The 24566-nt window shown below is 41.4% G+C and overlaps 1 protein-coding gene across 1 annotated transcript in view; it reads left to right on the forward strand.

The window, feature by feature from the left end:
• The window catches only part of YAF2 (YY1 associated factor 2), a 134109-nt gene that overhangs the window by 56432 nt on the left and 53111 nt on the right, over positions 1–24566 (forward strand). The window contains exon 3 of the mRNA XM_053716728.1: positions 12588–12740. Coding sequence (XP_053572703.1) covers positions 12588–12740 — 153 coding nt within the window. The remainder of the gene's footprint in view (positions 1–12587; positions 12741–24566) is intronic.

The raw sequence follows: 24566 nt of genomic DNA on the forward strand, positions 1-24566 counted from the left end.
TTTATTTTCTTATGTGAATTTATTTGGTTTACCCTTTAAAGGGACATTGTTCTATATAAATTGTTCCCCCTTATTGTGTTCCAAATATTTTGTAATTCTTTGTACAGAATATTAAATGTATGGCAAATTATTCTTTCATGTTTGTTTTTGTATTGGAAATAACTGATTTTGCTCATTAAAACCATACACTGTTGTTCTCAAGGACATGACCAAATGGGCTGAGCTTGCAGGTAATGCAGATCTTGCTAATGTTATCCAGGTCTAAACACAACCCAAATAGGTTGATATTGAAATGCTAATTGTGTCTGGGGGTTTCACTGAGCACCAGTGACGTGCAGTGACGTCAGAGGCTGGTGAGGCAGTGGCAGGATACGCCTTCATTCTTTAGATATCCTTTGTTGAAGAAATAGCAATGCACATGGGTGAGCCAATCACATGAGGTATCTATGTGCAGCCACCAATCAGCAGCTACTGAGCATATTTAGATATGATTTTCAACAAAGGACATCAAAATAATGAAGAAAACATAATTTATGCTTACCTGATAAATTCCTTTCTCCTGTAGTGTAGTCAGTCCACGGGTCATCCATTACTTATGGGATTATATCTCCTCCCTAACAGGAAGTGCAAGAGGATCACCCAAGCAGAGCTGCTATATAGCTCCTCCCCTCTACGTCATACCCAGTCATTCGACCGAAACCAAACGAGAAAGGAGAAACTATAGGGTGCAGTGGTGACTGGAGTTTAATTTAAAATTTAGACCTGCCGTAAAAACAGGGCGGGCCGTGGACTGACTACACTACAGGAGAAAGGAATTTATCAGGTAAGCATAAATTATGTTTTCTCCTGTTAAGTGTAGTCAGTCCACGGGTCATCCATTACTTATGGGATACCAATACCAAAGCTAAAAGTACACGGATGACGGGAGGGACAGGCAGGATCTTTACACGGAAGGAACCACTGCCTGAAGAACCTTTCTCCCAAAAACAGCCTCCGAAGAAGCAAAAGTGTCAAATTTGTAAAATTTCGAAAAGGTGTGAAGTGAAGACCAAGTTGCAACCTTGCAAATCTGTTCAACAGAGTCCTCATTTTTAAAGGCCCAAGTGGAAGCCACAGCTCTAGTAGAATGAGCTGTAATTCTTTCAGGAGGCTGCTGTCCAGCAGTCTCATAGGCTAAACGTATTATGCTACGAAGCCAGAAAGAGAGAGAGGTAGCCGAAGCTTTTTGACCTCTCCTCTGTCCAGAATAAATGACAAACAGGGAAGAAGTTTGGCGAAAATCTTTAGTTGCCTGCAAATAAAATTTCAGGGCACGGACGACGTCCAGATTGTGCAGAAGTCGTTCCTTCTTTGAAGAAGGGTTAGGGCACAATGATGGAACAACAATCTCTTGATTGATATTCCTGTTAGTGACTACCTTAGGTAAGAACCCAGGTTTAGTACGCAGAACTACCTTGTCTGAATGAAAAATCAGATAAGGAGAATAACAATGTAAGGCCGATAACTCAGAGACTCTTCGAGCCGAGGAAATAGCCATTAAAAACAGAACTTTCCAAGATAACAGCTTGATATCAATGGAATGAATGGGTTCAAACGGAACACCCTGTAAAACGTTAAGAACTAAGTTTAAGCTCCACGGCGGAGCAACAGTTTTAAACACAGGCTTAATCCTGGCCAAAGCCTGACAAAAAGCCTGAACGTCTGGAACTTCTGACAGACGTTTGTGTAAAAGGATGGACAGAGCTGAGATCTGTCCCTTTAACGAACTAGCAGATAAACCCTTTTCTAAACCTTCTTGTAGAAAAGACAATATCCTAGGAATCCTAACCTTACTCCATGAGTAACTCTTGGATTCGCACCAATGCAAGTATTTACGCCATATTTTATGGTAAATTTTCCTGGTAACAGGTTTCCTAGCCTGTATTAAGGTATCAATCACTGACTCCGAGAATCCACGCTTTGATAGAATCAAGCGTTCAATCTCCATGCAGTCAGCCTCAGAGAAATTAGATTTGGATGTTTGAAAGGACCCTGAATCAGAAGGTCCTGTCTCAGAGGCAGAGACCATGGTGGACAGGACGACATGTCCACTAGATCTGCATACCAGGTCCTGCGTGGCCACGCAGGCGCTATTAGAATCACCGATGCTCTCTCCTGTTTGATCCTGGCAATAAATCGAGGAAGCATCGGGAAGGGTGGAAACACATAAGCCATGTTGAAGACCCATGGTGCTGTCAGAGCATCTATCAGTACCGCTCCCGGGTCCCTGGACCTGGATCCGTAACAAGGAAGCTTGGCGTTCTGGCGAGACGCCATGAGATCCAGATCTGGTTTGCCCCAACGCCGAAGCAGTTGGGCAAATACCTCCGGATGAAGTTCCCACTCCCCCGGATGAAAAGTCTGGCGACTTAGGAAATCCGCCTCCCAGTTCTCCACGCCTGGGATGTGGATCGCTGACAGGTGGCAAGAGTGAGACTCTGCCCAGCGAATTATCTTTGAGACTTCCATCATCGCTAGGGAACTCCTTGTCCCTCCCTGATGGTTGATGTAAGCCACAGTCGTGATGTTGTCCGACTGAAACCTGATGAACCTCAGAGTTGCTAACTGAGGCCAAGCCAGAAGGGCATTGAAAACTGCTCTTAATTCCAGAATGTTTATTGGAAGGAGTCTCTCCTCCTGAGTCCATGATCCCTGAGCCTTCAGGGAATTCCAGACAGCTCCCCAACCTAGCAGGCTGGCGTCTGTTGTTACAATCGTCCAATCTGGCCTGCTGAAGGGCATCCCCCTGGACAGATGTGGCCGAGAAAGCCACCATAGAAGAGAATCTCTGGTCTCTTGATCCAGATTCAGCATAGGGGACAAATCTGAGTAATCCCCATTCCACTGACTTAGCATGCACAATTGCAGTGGTCTGAGATGCAGGCGTGCAAAAGGTACTATGTCCATTGCCGCTACCATTAAGCCGATTACCTCCATGCATTGAGCCACTGACGGGTGTTGAATGGAATGAAGGACACGGCAAGCATTTAGAAGTTTTGTTAACCTGTCCTCTGTCAGGTAAATTTTCATTTCTACAGAATCTATAAGAGTCCCCAAGAAGGGAACTCTTGTGAGTGGCAATAGAGAACTCTTTTCTACGTTCACCTTCCACCCATGCGACCTTAGAAATGCCAGAACTAACTCTGTATGAGACTTGGCAGTTTGGAAACTTGACGCTTGTATCAGAATGTCGTCTAGGTACGGAGCTACCGATATTCCTCGCGGTCTTAGTACCGCCAGAAGAGAGCCTAGAACCTTTGTAAAGATTCTTGGAGCCGTAGCTAACCCGAAGGGAAGAGCTACAAACTGGTAGTGCCTGTTTAGGAAGGCAAACCTTAGGTACCGATAATGATCCTTGTGAATCGGTATGTGAAGGTAGGCATCCTTTAAATCCACTGTGGTCATGTACTGACCCTTTTGGATCATAGGTAAGATTGTCCGAATAGTTTCCATTTTGAACGATGGAACTCTTAGGAATTTGTTTAGGATCTTTAAGTCCAAGATTGGTCTGAAGGTTCCCTCTTTTTTGGGAACCACAAACAGATTTGAGTAAAATCCTTGTCCGTGTTCCGACCGCGGAACTGGGTGGATCACTCCCATTAGTAAAAGGTCTTGTACAAAGCGTAGAAACGCCTCTTTCTTTATCTGGTTTGCTGACAACCTTGAAAGATGAAATCTCCCTTTTGGAGGAGAAGCTTTGAAGTCCAGAAGATATCCCTGAGATATGATCTCTAACGCCCAGGGATCCTGGACATCTCTTGCCCAAGCCTGGGCGAAGAGAGAAAGTCTGCCCCCCACTAGATCCGTTTCCGGATCGGGGGCCCTCACTTCATGCTGTCTTAGGGGCAGCAGCAGGCTTTCTGGCCTGCTTGCCCTTGTTCCAGGACTGGTTAGGTTTCCAGCCCTGTCTGTAGCGAGCAACAGTTCCTTCCTGTTTTGGAGCGGAGGAAGTTGATGCTGCTCCTGCCTTGAAGTTACGAAAAGCACGAAAATTAGACTGTTTGGCCCTTGGTTTGGCTCTGTCTTGAGGCAGGGCATGGCCCTTACCTCCAGTAATGTCAGCGATAATTTCTTTCAAACCGGGCCCGAATAATGTCTGCCCTTTGAAAGGTATGTTAAGCAATTTAGATTTAGAAGTCACATCGGCTGACCAGGATTTAAGCCACAGCGCTCTGCGTGCTTGAATGGCGAATCCGGAGTTCTTAGCCGTAAGCTTAGTTAAGTGTACTACGGCGTCAGAAATAAATGAATTAGCTAGCTTAAGGACTCTAAGCTTGTCTATAATCTCATCCAATGGAGCTGAGCTAATGGTCTCTTCCAGAGACTCAAACCAGAATGCCGCCGCAGCCGTGACAGGCGCAATGCATGCAAGGGTTTGTAATATAAAACCTTGTTGAACAAACATTTTCTTAAGGTAACCCTCTAACTTTTTATCCATTGGATCTGAAAAAGCACAGCTATCCTCCACCGGGATAGTGGTGCGCTTAGCCAGAGTAGAAACTGCTCCCTCCACCTTAGGGACCGTCTGCCATAAGTCCCGTGTGGTGGCGTCTATTGGAAACATTTTTCTAAATATGGGAGGGGGTGAAAAAGGCACACCGGGTCTATCCCACTCCTTGTTAACAATTTCTGTAAGCCTTTTAGGTATAGGAAAAACGTCAGTACACGTCGGTACCGCAAAATATTTATCCAGCCTACATATTTTCTCTGGAATTGCAACCGTGTTACAATCATTCAGAGCCGCTAATACCTCCCCTAGTAATACACGGAGGTTCTCAAGCTTAAATTTAAAATTTGAAATGTCTGAGTCCAGTTTACTTGGATCAGATCCGTCACCCACAGAATGAAGCTTTCCGTCCTCATGTTCTGCAAATTGTGACGCAGTATCAGACATGGCTCTATTATTATCAGCGCACTCTGTTCTCACCCCAGAGTGGTCGCGTTTACCCCTAAATTCTGGCAATTTAGATAATACTTCAGTCATAACATTAGCCATGTCTTGCAAACTGATTTGTATGGGCCGCCCTGATGTACTTGGCGCCACAATATCACGCACCTCCTGAGCGGGAGACGAAGGTACTGACACGTGAGGAGAGTTAGTCGGCATAACTTCCCCCTCGTTGTCTGGTGAAATTTTCTTTACATGTACAGATTGGCTTTTATTTAAAGTAGCATCAATGCAATTAGTACACAAATTTCTATTGGGCTCCACATTGGCCTTTAAACATATTGCACAAAGAGATTCATCTGTGTCAGACATGTTTAAACAAACTAGCAATGAGACTAGCAAGCTTGGAAAATACTTTTCAAATAAATTTACAAGCAATATAAAAAACGTTACTGTGCCTTTAAGAAGCACAAAAAACTGTCACAGTTGAAATAACAATGAACCAAATTAGTTATAGCAACCAAATTTTCACAGTAAATGTATTAAGTTAGCAAAGGATTGCACCCACCAGCAAATGGATGATTAACCCCTTAGTACCCAAAAACGGATAACAATTTTAATATAAGCGTTTTTATCACAGTCAAAACACAGTCTCACAGGTCTGCTGTGAGTGATTACCTCCCTCAAAACTAGTTTTGTAGACCCCTGGGCTCTGTAGAGACGTCCTGGATCATGGAGGAAGAAATAGGAAGACTGTGACTGAATTTTTACTGCGCAATAAAGCGCCAAAATAGGCCCCTCCCACTCATAATACAACAGTGGGGAAGCTCAGTAAACTGATTTTATTCATAAGCAAACGACAGCCATGTGGAAAAATAATGCCCATAAAGTTTTATCACCAAGTACCTCAGAGAAAAACGATTAACATGCCAGTAAACGTTTAAAAATAAAATTATGAAATGTTATTAATAAGCCTGCTGCTAGTCGCTTTCACTGCAGTGGAGGCTCAAATATAAGTTAAATGTATACAGTATTTTCTTAGTGAAGTTCCATTCCCTAGAAATACCTCAGTGTAAACATACATACATATCAGCCTGATACCAGTCGCTACTACTGCATTTAAGGCTGCACTTACATTACATCGGTATTAGCAGTATTTTCTCAGTCAATTCCATTCCTTAGAAAATAATATACTGCAACATACCTCCTTGCAGGTGAACCCTGCCCGCTGTCCCCTGTTCTGAAGTTACCTCACTCCTCAGAATGGCCGAGAACAGCAAATGGATCTTAGTTACGACCGCTAAGATCATACACAAACTCAGGTAGATTCTTCTTCTAATGCTGCCTGAGAAAAAACAACACACTCCGGTGCTGTTTAAAATAACAAACTTTTGATTGAAGAAATAAAAACTAAGTTTAACAACCACAGTCCTCTCACACGTCCTATCTATTAGTTAGGTGCAAGAGAATGACTGGGTATGACGTAGAGGGGAGGAGCTATATAGCAGCTCTGCTTGGGTGATCCTCTTGCACTTCCTATTAGGGAGGAGCTATAATCCCATAAGTAATGGATGACCCGTGGACTGACTACACTTAACAGGAGAAAATTAGATATTAGATGTAAATTGGAAAGTTATTTAAATTTGCATATGGGTTTCATATGGGTTTCATGTCCCTTTAAATGGTGTCTTGGAAAACTGGTCAACTTAGTAAACATCTGATTTTAGTCTAAAAGGATTGTAACAGAAACTCTTGCCAGATAACACAATGCTTGCTCTGATTATGAGATCTAGAAATCCATGCCCATTAAAATATGTTTAAAACATACATTTTACTTTAATGCCGCAAATTATGCTTATAGATTCTTTCATTACATAAGGGATGAGAGTCAGAGGGGGAGGAAGAGAGACAGAGAGAGAAAGAGACCATGGGGGAGAACAACACATAAGGAGAGAGATGGATAGATAGAGAGAGAGAGATACACACACACACAATGGGGGGGGGGGGGGGGGAGAGGGACCACAGCATTTTAAAGCAATAAAACAGCAGAGCTACAGAGAGTTCAGAAAATTAGTCTATAATTTAGTGTGAAGTACAGAGGCAAGCTGCTAAGTTAGTGGGTGTAAAGTTTGAGTAAACAAAATACAAAAACGGTCCTTTGCTGTAAAAGAGTAAAAAAAACACTAAACCACATTCATTAAATTATCATTTTCACTAACAGAATCCCTATCAGTAAAATCTTACTTTAATAAGATGTGGGTGAAACACTGCTCTCTGTGCCTCTCTCCTGCTCTGGAAGGATTCAGGAAGTGACAGTGGCACATTCCACTGCACTTAAAGGGGAAGAACAGAACTCTCTTTTTTACTTTAGCAAAGCTGGCAGCTTCACAGGACAGCAACAAAATATATGAAAGTTGTTTTTTTCCGTTTTTGTTTTGTTTTATATGATTTAACATCCAGCCCCAACACTATATTCCACTTACTAATGCCTCTCGCTAGGTTGTTTCAGCCCAAATAGGACTGCCTCAAATAAGCAGTTAATGGGCCATGCAATGATCTTAACCACTTGCATCCAGTAGATGGCGCAGCATGTTGTGTAATGGTGGGCAGACCTGCTTGTGCCTCTTCATTGCACAACATATAGCTGTGAGAAAAAAAAATGCTGGGAAAAAAAAATTACAATTTTTTTTTTAAAGCCAATAAAAAAATATATATTTTTGCCCATATGAGAGGTGAAGCACTGCCTCACCTGCCTCTAGTGACTGCACATCACTGCTGAGCACAATCAGCTATTTGAGATGCAACAAATCTTTCTCCTGCTCCCTACTGCAGGGCTTGATAAACCCAGAATTTTACCCCTGGTTTTTGGGTTAAACTCTGTATATATCTATATACAAATACCACTGTCTGGCTCCTATAAGTATATGTGGCTCCTAAATATTCTTACTGGTTCCTAAATTTTAAAAAGATTTGTTGATCCCTGTGGTACTGGGAGATTAATATGTGCTATTGCCGTCTGTTTACATAACTTTTATACAAAGAATTTGTTTGTTATTCATATTTTCAGTACAAAATGCAGTTTCTACAGGCAAAAGTAGCTATTTCAAATAAAATAAAGTTAATGGAGCTGTTTGCCAACAATTAAATACACTCCTGCAGGTAAAATGGACCATTGGGAAAGTTTTAGACTACAATATCCCTTTAATTTTTTTCTGTTTAAAGAATTTGATAATTTAATTACAATGAAAACAGGAGGTTAAAGTCCTTTTTGCCTCACACATATAAAGATAAGAAATCAGCTCACTTCTTTTACAGTTTTGATCTTGTAAAAGCCCTTTATTCTGGGAAACTTTTTGCTTCTTTTTTTAGGTAAGTGGCAGAAAATTAAAGGGACATTAAAGTAGAATTTTGGATATCATTTTACTTAATGCCAAATGCAACTATGACCGTATATCATTATTTCATAATGAAAAACTATTTCTAACATACCTAAAACAGACCACTAACCTTACATGTAGGGAGTTAACCGTGGATGCCCAATACTACTTATATGTAGAGATCTTTTTACATTCTTCTTAATTCTTACCAATCCCCTGTATATCGTTTACGCAGCTCCTTGAGTGTCAAGGGCGCGTGTTATTTGAATCACAGGGATTGCTAAAGACATACTGGGCATGCGCATTATCACGCTACTCAGGCACTGTAGAATTTAAACGCACCAGAATTCACTGTTCATACCTGTGATTAGCATTGTGCTTCCAAGGCTGCCGATTATTTATTAATTATTGATTTAATAATTATTTCATAAACCATAATTCCCATGCTGCCCATCTCATATACTATTGAAACACTGAATCGCTATAGTGAACAGCAATCCAGTATTTAGCATATCACTCCACTTTTGCTAATGCGCATGTACAGTTTTAGTAGCCGGCAAGACAGACAAATAGAAGCTTGTAAACTAGCAGTAATGGGAGGAACGGGGGCATTTGTTGCCCTTCCCATGAGATGAACTGTTAGCCATGAAAACACTCCCAGAGCAGGGGTTGCTTGATGGGTGGCGAGTAAGGACTTCCATAACGGTTATTTTCGGTAACTTACAAATGTTATAACTTCATTTTTAAAAAGTTTATTTCAAAAACAGGAATAGCATAAATATTGCAACATTAGAGTCTGCCTATACAGGGAGTGCAGAATTATTAGGCAAATGGGTATTTTGACCACATCATCCTCTTTATGCATGTTGTCTTACTCCAAGCTGTATAGGCTCGAAAGCCTACTACCAATTAAGCATATTAGGTGATTTGCATCTCTGTAATGAGAAGGGGTGTGGTCTAATGACATCAACACCCTATATCAGGTGTGCATAATTATTAGGCAACTTCCTTTCCTTTGGCAAAATGGGTCAAAAGAAGGACTTGACAGGCTCAGAAAAGTCAAAAATAGTGAGCTATCTTGCAGAGGGATGCAGCACTCTTAAAATTGCAAAGCTTCTGAAGCGTGATCATCGAACAATCAAGCGTTTCATTCAAAATAGTCAACAGGGTCACAAGAAGCGTGTGGAAAAACCAAGGCGCAAAATAACTGCCCATGAACTGAGAAAAGTCAAGCGTGCAGCTGCCAAGATGCCACTTGCCACCAGTTTGGCCATATTTCAGAGCTGCAACATCACTGGAGTGCCCAAAAGCACAAGGTGTGCAATACTCAGAGACATGGCCAAGGTAAGAAAGGCTGAAAGACGACCACCACTGAACAAGACACACAAGCTGAAACGTCAAGACTGGGCCAAGAAATATCTCAAGACTGATTTTTCTAAGGTTTTATGGACTGATGAAATGAGAGTGAGTCTTGATGGGCCAGATGGATGGGCCCGTGGCTGGATTGGTAAAGGGCAGAGAGCTCCAGTCCGACTCAGACGCCAGCAAGGTGGAGGTGGAGTACTGGTTTGGGCTGGTATCATCAAAGATGAGCTTGTGGGGCCTTTTCGGGTTGAGGATGGAGTCAAGCTCAACTCCCAGTCCTACTGCCAGTTTCTGGAAGACACCTTCTTCAAGCAGTGGTACAGGAAGAAGTCTGCATCCTTCAAGAAAAACATGATTTTCATGCAGGACAATGCTCCATCACACGCGTCCAAGTACTCCACAGCGTGGCTGGCAAGAAAGGGTATAAAAGAAGAAAATCTAATGACATGGCCTCCTTGTTCACCTGATCTGAACCCCATTGAGAACCTGTGGTCCATCATCAAATGTGAGATTTACAAGGAGGGAAAACAGTACACCTTTCTGAACAGTGTCTGGGAGGCTGTGGTTGCTGCTGCACGCAATGTTGATGGTGAACAGATCAAAACACTGACAGAATCCATGGATGGCAGGCTTTTGAGTGTCCTTGCAAAGAAAGGTGGCTATATTGGTCACTGATTTGTTTTTGTTTTGTTTTTGAATGTCAGAAATGTATATTTGTGAATGTTGAGATGTTATATTGGTTTCACTGGTAAAAATAAATAATTGAAATGGATATATATTTGTTTTTTGTTAAGTTGCCTAATAATTATGCACAGTAATAGTCACCTGCACACACAGATATCCCCCTAAAATAGCTATAACTAAAAACAAACTAAAAACTACTTCCAAAACTATTCAGCTTTGATGTTAATGAGGTTTTTGGGTTCATTGAGAACATGGTTGTTGTTCAATAATAAAATGAATCCTCAAAAATACAACTTGCCTAATAATTCTGCACTCCCTGTATGTGTAATGTTAAGCAACACATTTTTATTGACACTTTAAATAAAGTAGAATTACATAAGTGCATAATAAAAAGACAATGCAAGAGCACTTACTATAAATTTTAAATAAGCAGTGGATTTTTTTCTGACATTTCAAAATTTACTTCAATTTGCCGCTTCTATATCATGTGACAGCCTTCAGCCAATCAAATGCTCAGTAGTAGCTGGTGCCTCAGAAAATGTGCATATAAAATAACTGCACAGTTTGGAAGTAAATTGTAAAATCTCTTAAAACTGTATTTTATCTGAATTATGAATGTTCAATTCTGACTGTAGTGTCCCTTTAAAGGGACAGTTTACCCAAAACAAGAATTCATTTTAATAGAATTTTCAGACATAGTGAAATGTGTTGGACAAACATCTAACATCACTTTGTATGTTTATTAAACATTTTTTGAATACTCCGTTACCACACCTCTTACGGGTTTTTTTTTTTTTTTTTGGGGGGGGGGGGGGGTTCCGTGTGCGCATGGTTAAAGATGTTTCTCTAAAGTCAGGAAAGGCTTCATATGTACAGTTTTACACTATTCAATAGCAATCAAACAATGTCCTTGTAAGTTGATTGATTCCTGTTTCAGGCAATAAGTATGTAAGCTTCACTTTTTCCTCTTGAAGGACCCCATTAAAAAATATATTTAAAAGAAGATAACAAAATTTGTACTGCTGCTGGCTTGTAGCAACAGCAGTAGCAACTACTTTAAGTTAAAGCTGGTATCCAGCTGCTCCTCTGAAAAAAACAAATGTGTTTATTTTATTTCGTTATTTTTTCTGACGTACAATTTGTCCAAAACAAGTTTTTTGTCCTTGTACATAACTAGCAGAAAACTTGGTTAACCCTCTTTACAATAAGAGTACACATATTGTGTGGCACTATACAAAGAAATATTAATAATACCCAAATGCTCTGTGGTAGGGGATTGTCTGTTTAACTTTAGAGAAGTTTGGGTACAGTGTGTTTGAGATCAGTGGATTTTACATATTGTCTCTAGGTTACCAATCAGTTTAGCATTATGCCTCATCTTCTGTGTTTTGTACACTCCCAACACATTCAAGCAGAAAGGACAATATATTGTAATACATAATTTCATTGTAGGGGGCAAAATGGATGAAGTATTCATTTTCTCAGCACAGACATGCTATAGGCTAGATTTATCAAGCAAGGGCGGAACAGAGGCATACATATGCGCCCAAGCGCATTGGCTGTAAACAGCCAATCACACGCGGGCAGAAGCTGTTAATCTCCCTGGTCGGACAAGACCGGGAGATTTGAAATTCTCCACCTAAGAGGTGGAGAAGAGGCTAGGAAGCAGTAATCTGATGACTGCTGCTTGATAAATACTGACTGCAGGTTCTCTTGTGACATCCTGCATTCGTAGGGGAGGAGAAGGCTTTATAAATCAAGCCCTACCTGTTCTCATTTGTTTTTTGAGAGCAGTCAGAGTTATATGTTAAAAGAAGTTAGAAGCCAGAAGAATCAATTTTGTAGTTATTATTAAAGTGAGCCAAAATTTTTATTTTTGGCTCATATCTTTGTTTATTTGCCAGAATAATCTCTGTATCCTTCGATCCTTTGATGGAGAGGGACCTGTTAAGGGGGAATTTGTAATTTTTGTCCAAAATATACATTTTCTGTATTTTGGATTTAATTTCTCGTTTTATTTCTCAGGAACATGGACTACCTGAAGTTTTATCTTAGTGCTTTTTTTCCATGAATACAGCATGTCACGGGGGTAATTTTACTAAAGGCAGACCAAACATTAATTTGATACTTTGTGAATCACAAGATGTACTAGAACCATGCTTTCAATAATTGTGTTTATAAATACAGATACTGCAGCCTAGACTGTAGAATAATTGGTTGTTATTTTTATGCAGGAAACCTCGACCTGTTTCTCAATTGGTTGCACAGCAGGTAACTCCACAGTTTGTGCCTCCCATGCAGTCAAAGAAAGAAAAAAAAGACAAAGTAGAAAAGGAGAAGAGTGAAAAGGAAACTACTATCAAAAAGAACAGTCATAAGAAAACCAGGTACTTCATGTAATTGATAGAGGTTATGCAAACTATTGCATCTCTTCATACTGAAGAAGTATGGAAAAGCTTCCTCTTAGAACTAAACAAAATATTTTAGTGGTTATTGCTTTGTAATTTTAAAAAAATGGGAGTTTAATTTAAATGCATCTACATTTCTCTTGTTAAGTGTATCCAGTCCACGGATCATCCATTACTTGTGGGATATTCTCCTTCCCAACAGGAAGTTGCAAGAGGATCACCCACAGCAGAGCTGCTATATAGCTCCTCCCCTCACTGCCATATCCAGTCATTCTCTTGCAACTCTCAACAAAGATGGACGTAGTAAGAGGAGAGTGGTGTATTATAGTTAGTTTTTTAACTTCAATCAAAAGTTTGTTATTTTTAAATGGTACCGGAGTATACTGTTTTATCAAAGGCAGTATTAGAAGAAGAATCTGCTTGTGATTTCTATGATCTTAGCAGAAGTAACTAAGATCCATTGCCGTTCTCACATATTCTGAGGAGTGAGGTAACTTCAGAGGGGGAATGGCGTGCAGGTTTTCCTGCAATAAGGTATGTGCAGTTAACATATTTCTAGGGATGGAATTTGCTAGAAAAATGCTGCTGATACCGGATTAATGTAAGTTAAGCCTAAATGCAGTGATTTAATAGCGACTGGTATCAGGCTTATTAACAGAGATACATACTCTTTTAAAAGTGTAATATAAAACGTTTGCTGGCATGTTAATCGTTTTTATATATGTTTGGTAACAAAACTTATTGGGGCCTAGTTTTTTCTCCACATGGCTGGCTTGATTTTTGCCTAGAAACAGTTTCCTGAGGCTTTCCACTGTTGTAATATGAGTGGGAGGGGCCTATTTTAGCGCTTTTCTGCGCAGCTAAAATTACAGACAGAGACACTCAGCTTCCTACTGCATGATACAGGACATCTCTGAAGGGCTCAAAAGGCTTCAAAAGTCGTGTTTCAGGAGGGTAACAACCACAGTAGACCTGTGGCAGTTGTTGTGACTGTGTTTAAAAACATTATTCCGTTTTTGGTATTAAGGGGTTAATCATCCATTTGCAAGTGGGTGCAATGCTCTGCTAACTTGTTACATACACTCACTGTAAAAATTTTGTTAGTATAACTGCATTTTTTCACTGTTATTTCAAAGGTTGCCAAAATTTGTTTCTCTTAAAGGCACAGTAACGTTTTTTATATTGCTTGTTAACTTGGTTTAAAGTGTTTTCCAAGCTTGCTAGTCTCATTGCTAGTCTGTACAAACATGTCTGACATAGAGGAAACTACTTGTTCATTATGTTTAAAAGCCATGGTGGAGCCCCATAGGAGAATGTGTACTAAATGTATTGATTTCACCTTAAACAGTAAAGATCAGTCTTTATCTATAAAAGAATTGTCACCAGAGGGGTCTGTCGAGGGGGAAGTTATGCCGACTAACTCTCCCCACGTGTCGGACCCTTCGCCTCCCGCTCAAGGGACGCACGCTAATATGCCAAGTACATCAGGGACGCCCATAGCGATTACTTTGCAGGACATGGCTGCAATCATGAATAATACCCTGTCAGAGGTATTAGCCAGATTGCCTGATTTGAGAGGCAAGCACGATAGCTCTGGGATTAGACGAGATACAGAGCGCGTAGATGCTGTAAGAGCCATGTCTGATGCAGAACCTGAGGACGGAGAGCTTCAGTCTGTGGGTGACGTCTCTGAATCGGAGAGACCTGATTCAGAGATTTCTAATTTTAAATTTAAGCTTGAGAACCTCCGTGTATTGCTTGGGGAGGTATTAGCTGGTCTGAATGACTGTGACACAATTGCAGTGCCAGAGAAATTGTGTAGATTGGATAAATACTATGCAGTGCCGGTGAGTACTGATGTTTTTCCAATACCTAAAAGACTTACAGAAATTATTAGTAAGGAGTGGGATAGACCCGGTGTGCCCTTTTCCCCACCTCCTATATTTAGAAAAATGTTTCCAATAGATGCCACTACACGGGATTTATCGCAGACAGTCCCTAAGGTGGAGGGAGCAGTTTCTACTTTAGCAAAGCGTACCACTATCCTGGTTGAGGACAGTTGTGCTTTTTCAGATCCAATGGATAAAAAAATGGGGTTACCTTAAGAAAATGTTTATTCAACAAGGTTTTATTTTACAGCCCCTTGCATGCATTGCGCCTGTCACTGCTGCGGCGGCGTTCTGGTTTGAGGCCCTGGAAGAGGCCATCCATACAGCTCCATTGACTGAAATTATTGACAAGCTTAGAACACTTAAGCTAGCTAACTCATTTGTTTCTGATGCCATTGTTCATTTGACTAAACTAACGGCTAAGAATTCCTGATTCGCCATCCAGGCGCGTAGAGCGCTATGGCTTAAATCCTGGTCAGCTGATGTGACTTCAAAGTCTAAATTACTCAACATTCCTTTCAAGGGGCAGACCTTATTCGGGCCTGGTTTGAAAGAAATTATTGCTGACATTACTGGAGGTAAGGGTCATACCCTTCCTCAGGACAGGGCCAAATCAAGGGCCAAACAGTCTAATTTTCGTGCCTTTCGAAATTTCAAGGCAGGTGCAGGATCAACTCCCTCTGCTTCAAAACAAGAGGGAACTTTTGCTCAATCCAAGCAGGCCTGGAAACCTAACCAGTCCTGGAACAAGGGCAAGCAGGCCAGAAAGCCTGCTGCTGCCTCCAAGACAGCATGAAGGAGCGGCCCCCTATCCGACAACGGATCTAGTAGGGGGCAGACTCTCTTCGCCCAGGCGTGGGTAAGAGACGTTCAGGATCCTTGGGCGTTGGAGGTCATATCTCAGGGATATCTTCTGGACTTCAAAGCTTCTCCTCCACAAGGGAGATTTCACCTTTCAAGATTATCTGCAAACCAGATAAAGACTGAGGCATTCCTAAGCTGCGTGCAAGACCTCCTTGTAATAAGAGTGATCCATCCAGTTCCGCGGACGGAACAAGGACAGGGGTTTTATTCAAATCTGTTTGTGGTTCCCAAAAAAGAGGGAACCTTCAGACCAATTTTGGATCTAAAGATCCTAAACAAATTCCTCAGAGTTCCATCATTCAAGATGGAAACTATTCGAACCATTTTATCCATGATCCAAGAGGGTCAGTACATGACCACAGTGGACTTAAAGGATGCCTACCTTCACATTCCGATTCACAAGAATCATTATCGGTTCCTGAGGTTTGCCTTTCTAGACAGGCATTACCAGTTTGTAGCTCTTCCATTCGGGTTGGCTACAGCCCCAAGAATTTTTACAAAGGTTCTGGGCTCACTTCTGGCGGTTCTCAGACCGCGAGGCATAGCGGTGGCTCCTTACCTAGACGACATCCTGATACAGGCGTCAAGCTTTCAAATTGCCAAGTCTCATACAGAGATAGTTCTGGCATTTCTGAGGTCGCATGGGTGGAAAGTGAACGAAGAAAAGAGTTCTCTATCTCCTCTCACAAGGGTTTCCTTCCTAGGGACTCTGATAGATTCTATAGAAATGAAAATTTACCTGACGGAGTCCAGGTTATCAAAACTTCTAAATGCTTGCCGTGTTCTTCACTCCATTTCGCGCCCCACGGATGCTCAGTGCATGGAAGTGATCGGCTTAATGGTAGTGGCGATGGACATAGTGCCATTTGCGCGCCTGCATCTCAGACCACTGCAATTATGCATGCTCAGTCAGTGGAATGGGGATTACACAGATTTGTCCCCTCTACTAAATCTGGAGCAGGAAACCAGAGATTCTCTTCTCTGGTGGTTATCTCGGGTCCATCTGTCCAAAGGTATGACCTTTCGCAGGCCAGATTGGACCATTGTAACAACAGATGCCAGCCTTCAAGGTTGGGGTGCAGTCTGGAACTCATGGACTCAGGTTCATGGACTCAGGAGGAGAAACTCCTCCCAATAAATATTCTGGAGTTAAGAGCAATATTCAATGCTCTTCTAGCTTGGCCTCAGCAACACTGAGGTTCATCAGATTTCAGTCGGACAACATCACGACTGTGGCTTACATCAACCATCAAGGGGGAACCAGGAGTTCCCTAGCGATGTCAGAAGTCTCCAAGATAATTCGCTGGGCAGAGACTCACTCTTGCCACCTGTCAGCGATCCATATCCCAGGGGTAGAGAACTGGGAGGCGGATTTTCTAAGTCGTCAGACTTTTCATCCGGGGGAGTGGGAACTCCATCCGGAGGTGTTTGCTCAATTGGTTCTCCGTTGGGGCAAACCAGAACTGGATCTCATGGCGTCTCGCCAGAACGCCAAGCTTCCTTGTTACGGATCCGGGTCCAGGGACCCAGAAGCGGCACTGATAGATGCTCTACCAGCGCCTTGGTTCTTCAACCTGGCTTATGTGTTTCCACCGTTTCCTCTTCTCCCTCGTCTGATTGCCAAAATCAAACAGGAGAGAGCATCGGTGATATTGATAGCGCCTGCGTGGCCACGCAGGACCTGGTATGCAGACCTAGTGGACATGTCATCCTTTCCACCATGGACTCTGCCTCTGAGACAAGACCTTCTAATACAAGGTCCTTTCAATCATCCGAATCTACTTTCTCTGAGACTGACTGCATGGAGATTGAACGCTTGATCCTATCAAAGCGTGGCTTCTCTGAGTCAGTAATTGATACCTTAATACAGGCACGAAAGCCTGTCACCAGGAAAATTTACCACAAGATATGGCGTAAATATCTTCATTGGTGTGAATCCAAGAATTACTCATGGAGTAGGGTTAGGATTCCTAGAATTTTGTCCTTCCACCAAGAGGGTTTGGACAAAGGATTATCAGCTAGTTCTTTAAAGGGGCAGATTTCTGCTCTGTCTATTCTTTTACACAAGCGTCTGGCAGAAGTTCCAGATGTTCAGGAATTTTGTCAGGCTTTAGTTAGAATTAAGCCTGTGTTTAAACCTGTTGCTCCCCCATGGAGCTTAAACTTGATTCTTAAAGTTCTTCAAGGGGTTCCGTTTGAACCCCAAAGTTCTTTTTCTAATGGCTATTTCCTCGGCTCGAAGAGTCTCGGAGTTATCTGCCTTACATTGTGATTCTCCTTATCTGATCTTTCATTCAGATAAAGTAGTTCTGCGTACAAAACCTGGGTTTTTACCTAAGGTGGTTTCTAGCAAGAATATCAATCAAGAGATTGTTGTTCCATCGTTATGTCCTAATCCTTCTTCAAAGAAGGAACGTCTTTTGCATTATCTAGACGTAGTCCGTGCCTTGAAGTTTTACTTGCAGGCTACTAAAGATTTTCGTCAAACATCTAACCTGTTTGTTGTTTACTCTGGACAGAGGAGAGGTCAAAAGGCCTCGGCAACCTCTCTTTCTTTTTGGCTTCGGAGTATAATCCATTTAGCCTATGAGACTGCTGGACAGCAGCCCCCTGAAAGAATTACAGCTCATTCTACTAGAGCTGTGGCTTCCACCTGGGCCTTTAAAAATGAGGCCTTTGTTGAACAGATTTGCAAGGCTGCGACTTGGTCCTCGCTTCATACCTTTTCAAAGTTTTACAAATTTGATACTTTTGCTTCTTCGGAGGCTGTTTTTGGGAGAAAGGTTTTACAGGCAGTGGTTCCTTCCGTTTAAGTTCCTGCCTTGTCCCTCCTATCATCCGTGTACTTTAGCTTTGGTATTGGTATCCCACAAGTAATGGATGATCCGTGGACTGGATACACTTAACAAGAGAAAACATAATTTATGCTTACCTGATAAATTTATTTCTCTTGTCGTGTATCCAGTCCACGGCCCGCCCTGTCCTTTTAAGGCAGGTCTAAATTTTAATTAAACTTCAGTCACCACTGCACCCTATGGTTTCTCCTTTCTCGTCTTGTTTCGGTCGAATGACTGGATATGGCAGTGAGGGGAGGAGCTATATAGCAGCTCTGCTGTGGGTGATCCTCTTGCAACTGCCTGTTGGGAAGGAGAATATCCCACAAGTAATGGATGATCCGTGGACTGGATACACTACAAGAGAAATAAATTTATCAGGTAAGCATAAATTACGTTTTTTATGCACCTGCCACCATTCTAGGCTTTCGTTTACCCTTTTTTCTTTTTTTTCTATCCACTTATAAATGTGTTTTAAAAAAATTAAGTTTGCTGAAATATTACTATTCAGCATTACTGCTATTTAGAATTACTACTAAATCTAAATGAACAAATAAAACAATGGTCATCTATGACCCTGCATCCCTGAATCAGAATAACCTTATCAAAACACTAGGGTTGCGACCTGTGCCATTTTTTCCTGGACAGCTATAAGTTACACATGTTGCAGGGCCCCAAGGCAGAACATACAGTGATCTGAGATGTCATCGCAGAAAATGCAGCATGTCTGCAGAAAGAACAGGGCACATGCAGGCACTGTTAGTGCTTGAACTTTGTAGTGCTGCTCCACATTAGACATCTCTCCTCAAACAGAGCTGTGCTCTGGTTGCAGTGTGTAAGTTTTCCTTAGCACAGTGTATCCAGAGCAAAGTGTTGTTTGAAGTGAGCAGTCAAATATGCAGTAGCACTGCAAAGCAGCAGCGCATTGCTTGTTGACTTGCTCTCAGAGAAAAAAAAATCAAACCCGCACCCTAGTCTTTCCCAGTCTGCAAAGCTGTTTATTCTGAATGTAAGACGTTAGTATGAGCTTTGCATCTTTTTTATTACTACATTTCTATGTTAGACCAAGAGAAAAGGAAACGTATTTATTCAAGAGACATTTTAAAATTTTCTTTTTTTGAATGCAGCTAATTTGCAATGCAATTTTCAACTACTGCACTATATTATAAAACGTTAAAAATTGCTTTATTCTTCAGTTAATCAACATATTGCAATTCAACTGATGCCTTAGTGTAACTTTCTAATTTAAAATTGAATTTTATTTAAAAATAACCTGCAGAAAATTTTAACTAAAAAAAATCTTAATGCAGAAAGTGAAGAAAAGTTCTGCCTCTGGGTTGCAGGGTAGCACTTGTGCTGTGCAATCAAGCAGCGCTATGTTCCTCTCTGCAGCATGTGTAACCCGTAGCTGTCCATGAATATGTAGCCCAGTTGAAAACCCTAGAGAACACACTGTTCCCATTTCATCTCCTGAATCAAGAGAACGCCATGGTAACAGATCTCTGTATTAATTAAATCTTTTTAAAGTAGAAGCATCATAGATGCCTGATGCTGCACCACTGAATCAACAAGATATACTCACTGTCAAAGACAGAAATCATTCAAAATCTTTGGGATGTTTTTAGAGCTTGTATTGTAATGTAGGAGTCTCTTCATCACATCCAGGGTCCTACATAGTGCGATAGACGGCTCTCAAACTAAAATTTGCATCTCTAACATTCTTTGATGGACCTCGCCATATTGACGCGACACCTTAAATCATCTCACCTGGGCTGAGGGTTTTAGATCATCAGGCCCATTGTAACATCAGACCCCTCAGTCCTGAATCAAAGTAACATCTAGTAATATTGTACTCCTATCTGACACTCCATTTATAAAGTAAAGAAACTGCTAGACACACTGTATAAGACCCTTCAGCTTTGACACACTGCCCCACCATAACCCTATGCTTTCTTTTACAAAGATATGACGAGTCCACGGATTTCATCCTTACTTATGGGATATTAACCTCCTGCTAATAGGAAGTGGCAAAGAGCACCACAGCAGAGCTGTATATATAGCTCCTCCCTTCCCTCCACCCCAGTCATTCTCTTTGCCTGTGTTAGTAATAGGAAGAGGTAAAGTGAGGTGTTAGTTTTAGATTCTTCAATCAAGAAGAAATTTTTAAATGGTACCGGTGAGTACTATTTTCCTCAGGGAGATATGGAAGAAGATTTCTGCCCTGAGGTTGATGATCTTAGCAGATGTAACTAAGATCCATGTTGGTTCCCACAGAGCTTCTGAAGGTAGTACAAGAGAAATCTTCAGTGTGGAGAACGGTTTCATGCTACAAGCAGCATTGAGGTATGTTCAGTCTTTTATTTCTGAGGAGACTTGGTATATCAGAATTGGCTGACATTTTTTCCCTGCAAGGGAAGGGGTAAGCAGTAGATCTGTACACAAAGGGTATTACTGAAAATCCTGTGTTTATTTCTTTAGTTGACATAGTACTGGGCAGAAAGCAATAAATAAAGGGACACTGGGAGAGGCAGTTTATCGTTTTTATTTGGTTATTTACAAATAATCAGTATGGCTGCAATATTTCTGCAGTGTTTTTAAGGGGACCACATGGCTTTCTTTGCTAACCGCTTCCCATGCAGTGATACAGACTAATATGAACGACGTCCATGATGGGCGGGGCCTATTTTCGCGCGCTCAGACGCGCAGTTTACTCTGACTGAGAAGGCAGCAGGCATTAGCTCCGGTTGGGCCTAAACTTGTGTTCTCTTCACCGGATCGTTGTCGAGTCATTTTGCAGTACCCTGGGAGAAGGTAGGCGCCACAGTAGAGCTGTGGCGAGGTGCAGGGGTCATTTTTTCAAATAAAATATATTTTTTGCCATAAAATGTCTTTCAGAGGTTAAATTCACCCTTTGCTCTTAGGGTGCAATAATTTTTGGGCCAATTGAATAAGTATATTTAATTGTTTTGCGTTATTTAACGTTTTAGGCAGTTTAGGAAAAATTGTGCGCTTTTTTATATCTTAAAGGCGCAGTACACTTTTTCAAAAAATTGTTGAAATCAATAAATAAAGTGTTTAGCGACTATTGTGGTTATTGCTAGTCTGTTCAACATGTCTGACATTGAGGATACTAATTGCTCTATGTGTTTAGAAGCCATTGTGGAACCCCCTCTTACTTTCTGTACCTCTTGTACTGAAAGGGCTTTACAATGTAAAAAGCATATTTTAAGTAAAGAAAGTGTGCCTAAGGATGATTCTCAGTCTGAAGAGAATCAGGATATGCCATCCAATACTCCCCAAGTGTCACAACCTTTAACGCCCACACAAGCGACGCCAAGTACCTCTAGTGCGTCTAATTCTTTTACTCTGCAGGAGATGGCTGCAGTTATGTCAACTACCCTTACAGAGGTATTATCTAAATTACCAGTGTTACAGGGTAAACACAGTAGGTCAGGTATTAATGTGAATACTGAATCCTCTGATGCTTTATTGGCTATTTCTGACGTACCCTCACAGGGCTCTGAGTTGGGGGTCAGGGAATTGCTATCTGAGGGAGAACTTTCAGACTCAGGAAATATGTTACCTCAGACAGATTCGGACGTCATGTCCTTTAAATTTAAGCTTGAACACCTCCGCCTGTTACTTCGGGAGGTTTTAGCGACTCTGAATGATTGTGACCATATTGTGATACCACCAGAGAAATTGTGTAAGATGGACAAATATCTAGAGGTACCTACTTACACTGATGTTTTTCCGGTTCCTAAAAGAATTTCGGAAATTATAAAAAAGGAATGGGATATACCAGGTATACCGTTCTCTCCTCCTAATTTTAAGAAAATGTATCCCATATCAGACACCATTCGGGACTCTTGGCAGTCTGTCCCTAAGGTGGAGGGAGCTATTTCTCTTGTTAAGTGTATTCAGTCCACGGATCATCCATTACTTATGGGATATATTCCCTTCCCAACAGGAAGTTGCAAGAGGATCACCCAAGCAGAGCTGCTATATAGCTCCTCCCCTCACATGTCATATCCAGTCATTCTCTTGCAACTGACATAGTAGGAAGGTGTGAGAGTAGTGTGGAATTTTTATACTTAATTATTTCTTCAATCAAAAGTTTATTTTAAATGGCACCGGAGTGTGCTGTTTTTTTCTCTCAGGCAGTATTTAGAAGAAGAATCTGCCTGCGTTTTCTATGATCTTAGCAGAAGTAACTAAGATCCACTGGCTGTTCTCGCACATTCTGAGGAGTGGGGTAACTTCAGAAAGGGAATAGCATGCGGGGTCCCCTGCAGATGAGGTATGTGCAGTAGAATATTTTTCTAAGGAATGGAATTGACTAAGAAAATACTGCTGATACCGATGTAATGTAAGTACAGCCTTAAATGCAGTAGCGACTGGTATCAGGCTGATGAATGTATGTACAATAAGTAATTTTCTAAGGAATGGAATTTGACTAAGAAAATACTGTTAATACTGAAGTAATGTATGAGCCTTAACTGCAGTAGAAGCGACTGGTAGCAGGTTTATTAATAACACTACCTAACTTTTAAAGTGCATGTTTAAAACGTTTACTGGCATGTTATTCGTTTTTTGTGAGGTACTTTGGTGATAAATCTTTTGGGGCATGATTTTCTACATGGCTGTCGTTTATTTCTGCATAGAAACGGTTAACTGAGGTTTCCCACTGTTGTTGTAATATGAGTGGGAGGGGCCTATTTTAGCGCTTTTTTGCGCAGTAAAAATTCAGTTACAGTCTTCCTGCTTCTTCCTCCTTGATCCAGGACGTCTCTAGAGAGCTCAGGGGTCTTCAAAATTCATTTTGAGGGAGGTAATCAGTCACAGCAGACCTGTGACAGTGTGTTTGACTGTGATAAAAACGTTAATTGTTAAATTGATTATCCGTTTTTGGGTATTAAGGGGTTAATCATCCATTTGCTAGTGGGTGCAATGCTTTGCTAACTTAATACATTTACTGTGAAAATTTGGTTGCTATAACTGATTTGGTTCATTGTTATTTCAACTGTGACAATTTTTTGTGCTTCTTAAAGGCGCAGTAGCATTTTTTATATTGCTTGTAAACTTATTTGAAAGGATTTTCCAAGCTTGCTAGTCTCATTGCTAGTCTGTTTAAACATGTCTGACACAGATGAATGTTTGAAGGCCAATGTGGAGCCCCATAGAAATATGTGTACTTAATGTATTGATGTCACTTTGAATAAAAGTCAATTTTTATCTGTAAAGAAATTATCACCAGACAACGAGGGGGAAGTTATGCCGACTAACTCTCCTCACGTGTCAGTACCTTCGCCTCCCGCTCAGGAGGCGCGTGATATTGTGGCGCCAAGTACATCAGAGAGGCCCATACAAATCACTTTGCAAGACATGGCTGCTGTTATGACAGAGGTATTATCTAAATTGCCAGAATTAAGAGGCAAGCGCGATAGCTCTGGGTTAAGGACAGAGCGTGCTGATGATGTGAGAGCCGTGTCCGATACTGCGTCACAATTTGCAGAACATGAGGACGGAGAGCTTCATTCTGTGGGTGATGGATCTGATCCAGGGAGACCGGATTCAGAGATTTCTAATTTTAAATTTAAGCTTGAGAACCTCCGTGTATTGCTAGGGGAGGTATTAGCGGCTCTGAATGATTGTAACACGGTTGCAATTCCAGAGAAAGTATGTAGGTTGGATAGATACTTTGCGGTACCGGTGTGTACTGACGTTTTTCCTATACCTAAAAGGCTTACAGAAATTATTAGCAAGGAGTGGGATAGACCCGGTGTGCCCTTTTCCCCTCCTCAGATATTTAGAAAAATGTTTCCAATAGACGCCACCACACGAGACTTATGGCAGACGGTCCCTAAGGTGGAGGGAGCAGTTTCTACTTTAGCTAAACGTACCACTATCCCGGTGGAGGATAGTTGTGCTTTTTCAGATCCAATGGATAAAAAATTAGAAGGTTACCTTAAGAAAATGTTTGTTCAACAAGGTTTTATCTTACAGCCCCTTGCATGCATTGCACCTGTCACTGCTGCTGCGGCATTCTGGTTTGAGTCTCAGGAAGAGGCCATTCGCACAGCTCCATTGGATGAGATTATGGTCAAGCTTAAAGCACTTAAGCTAGCTAATGCATTTGTTTCTGATGCCGTTGTACATTTAACCAAACTAACGGCTAAGAACTCCAGATTCGCCATACAGGCGCGCAGAGCGCTATG

The sequence above is a fragment of the Bombina bombina genome, chromosome 6, assembly GCF_027579735.1.
Source record: "Bombina bombina isolate aBomBom1 chromosome 6, aBomBom1.pri, whole genome shotgun sequence".
Lineage (NCBI taxonomy): Eukaryota > Metazoa > Chordata > Amphibia > Anura > Bombinatoridae > Bombina > Bombina bombina.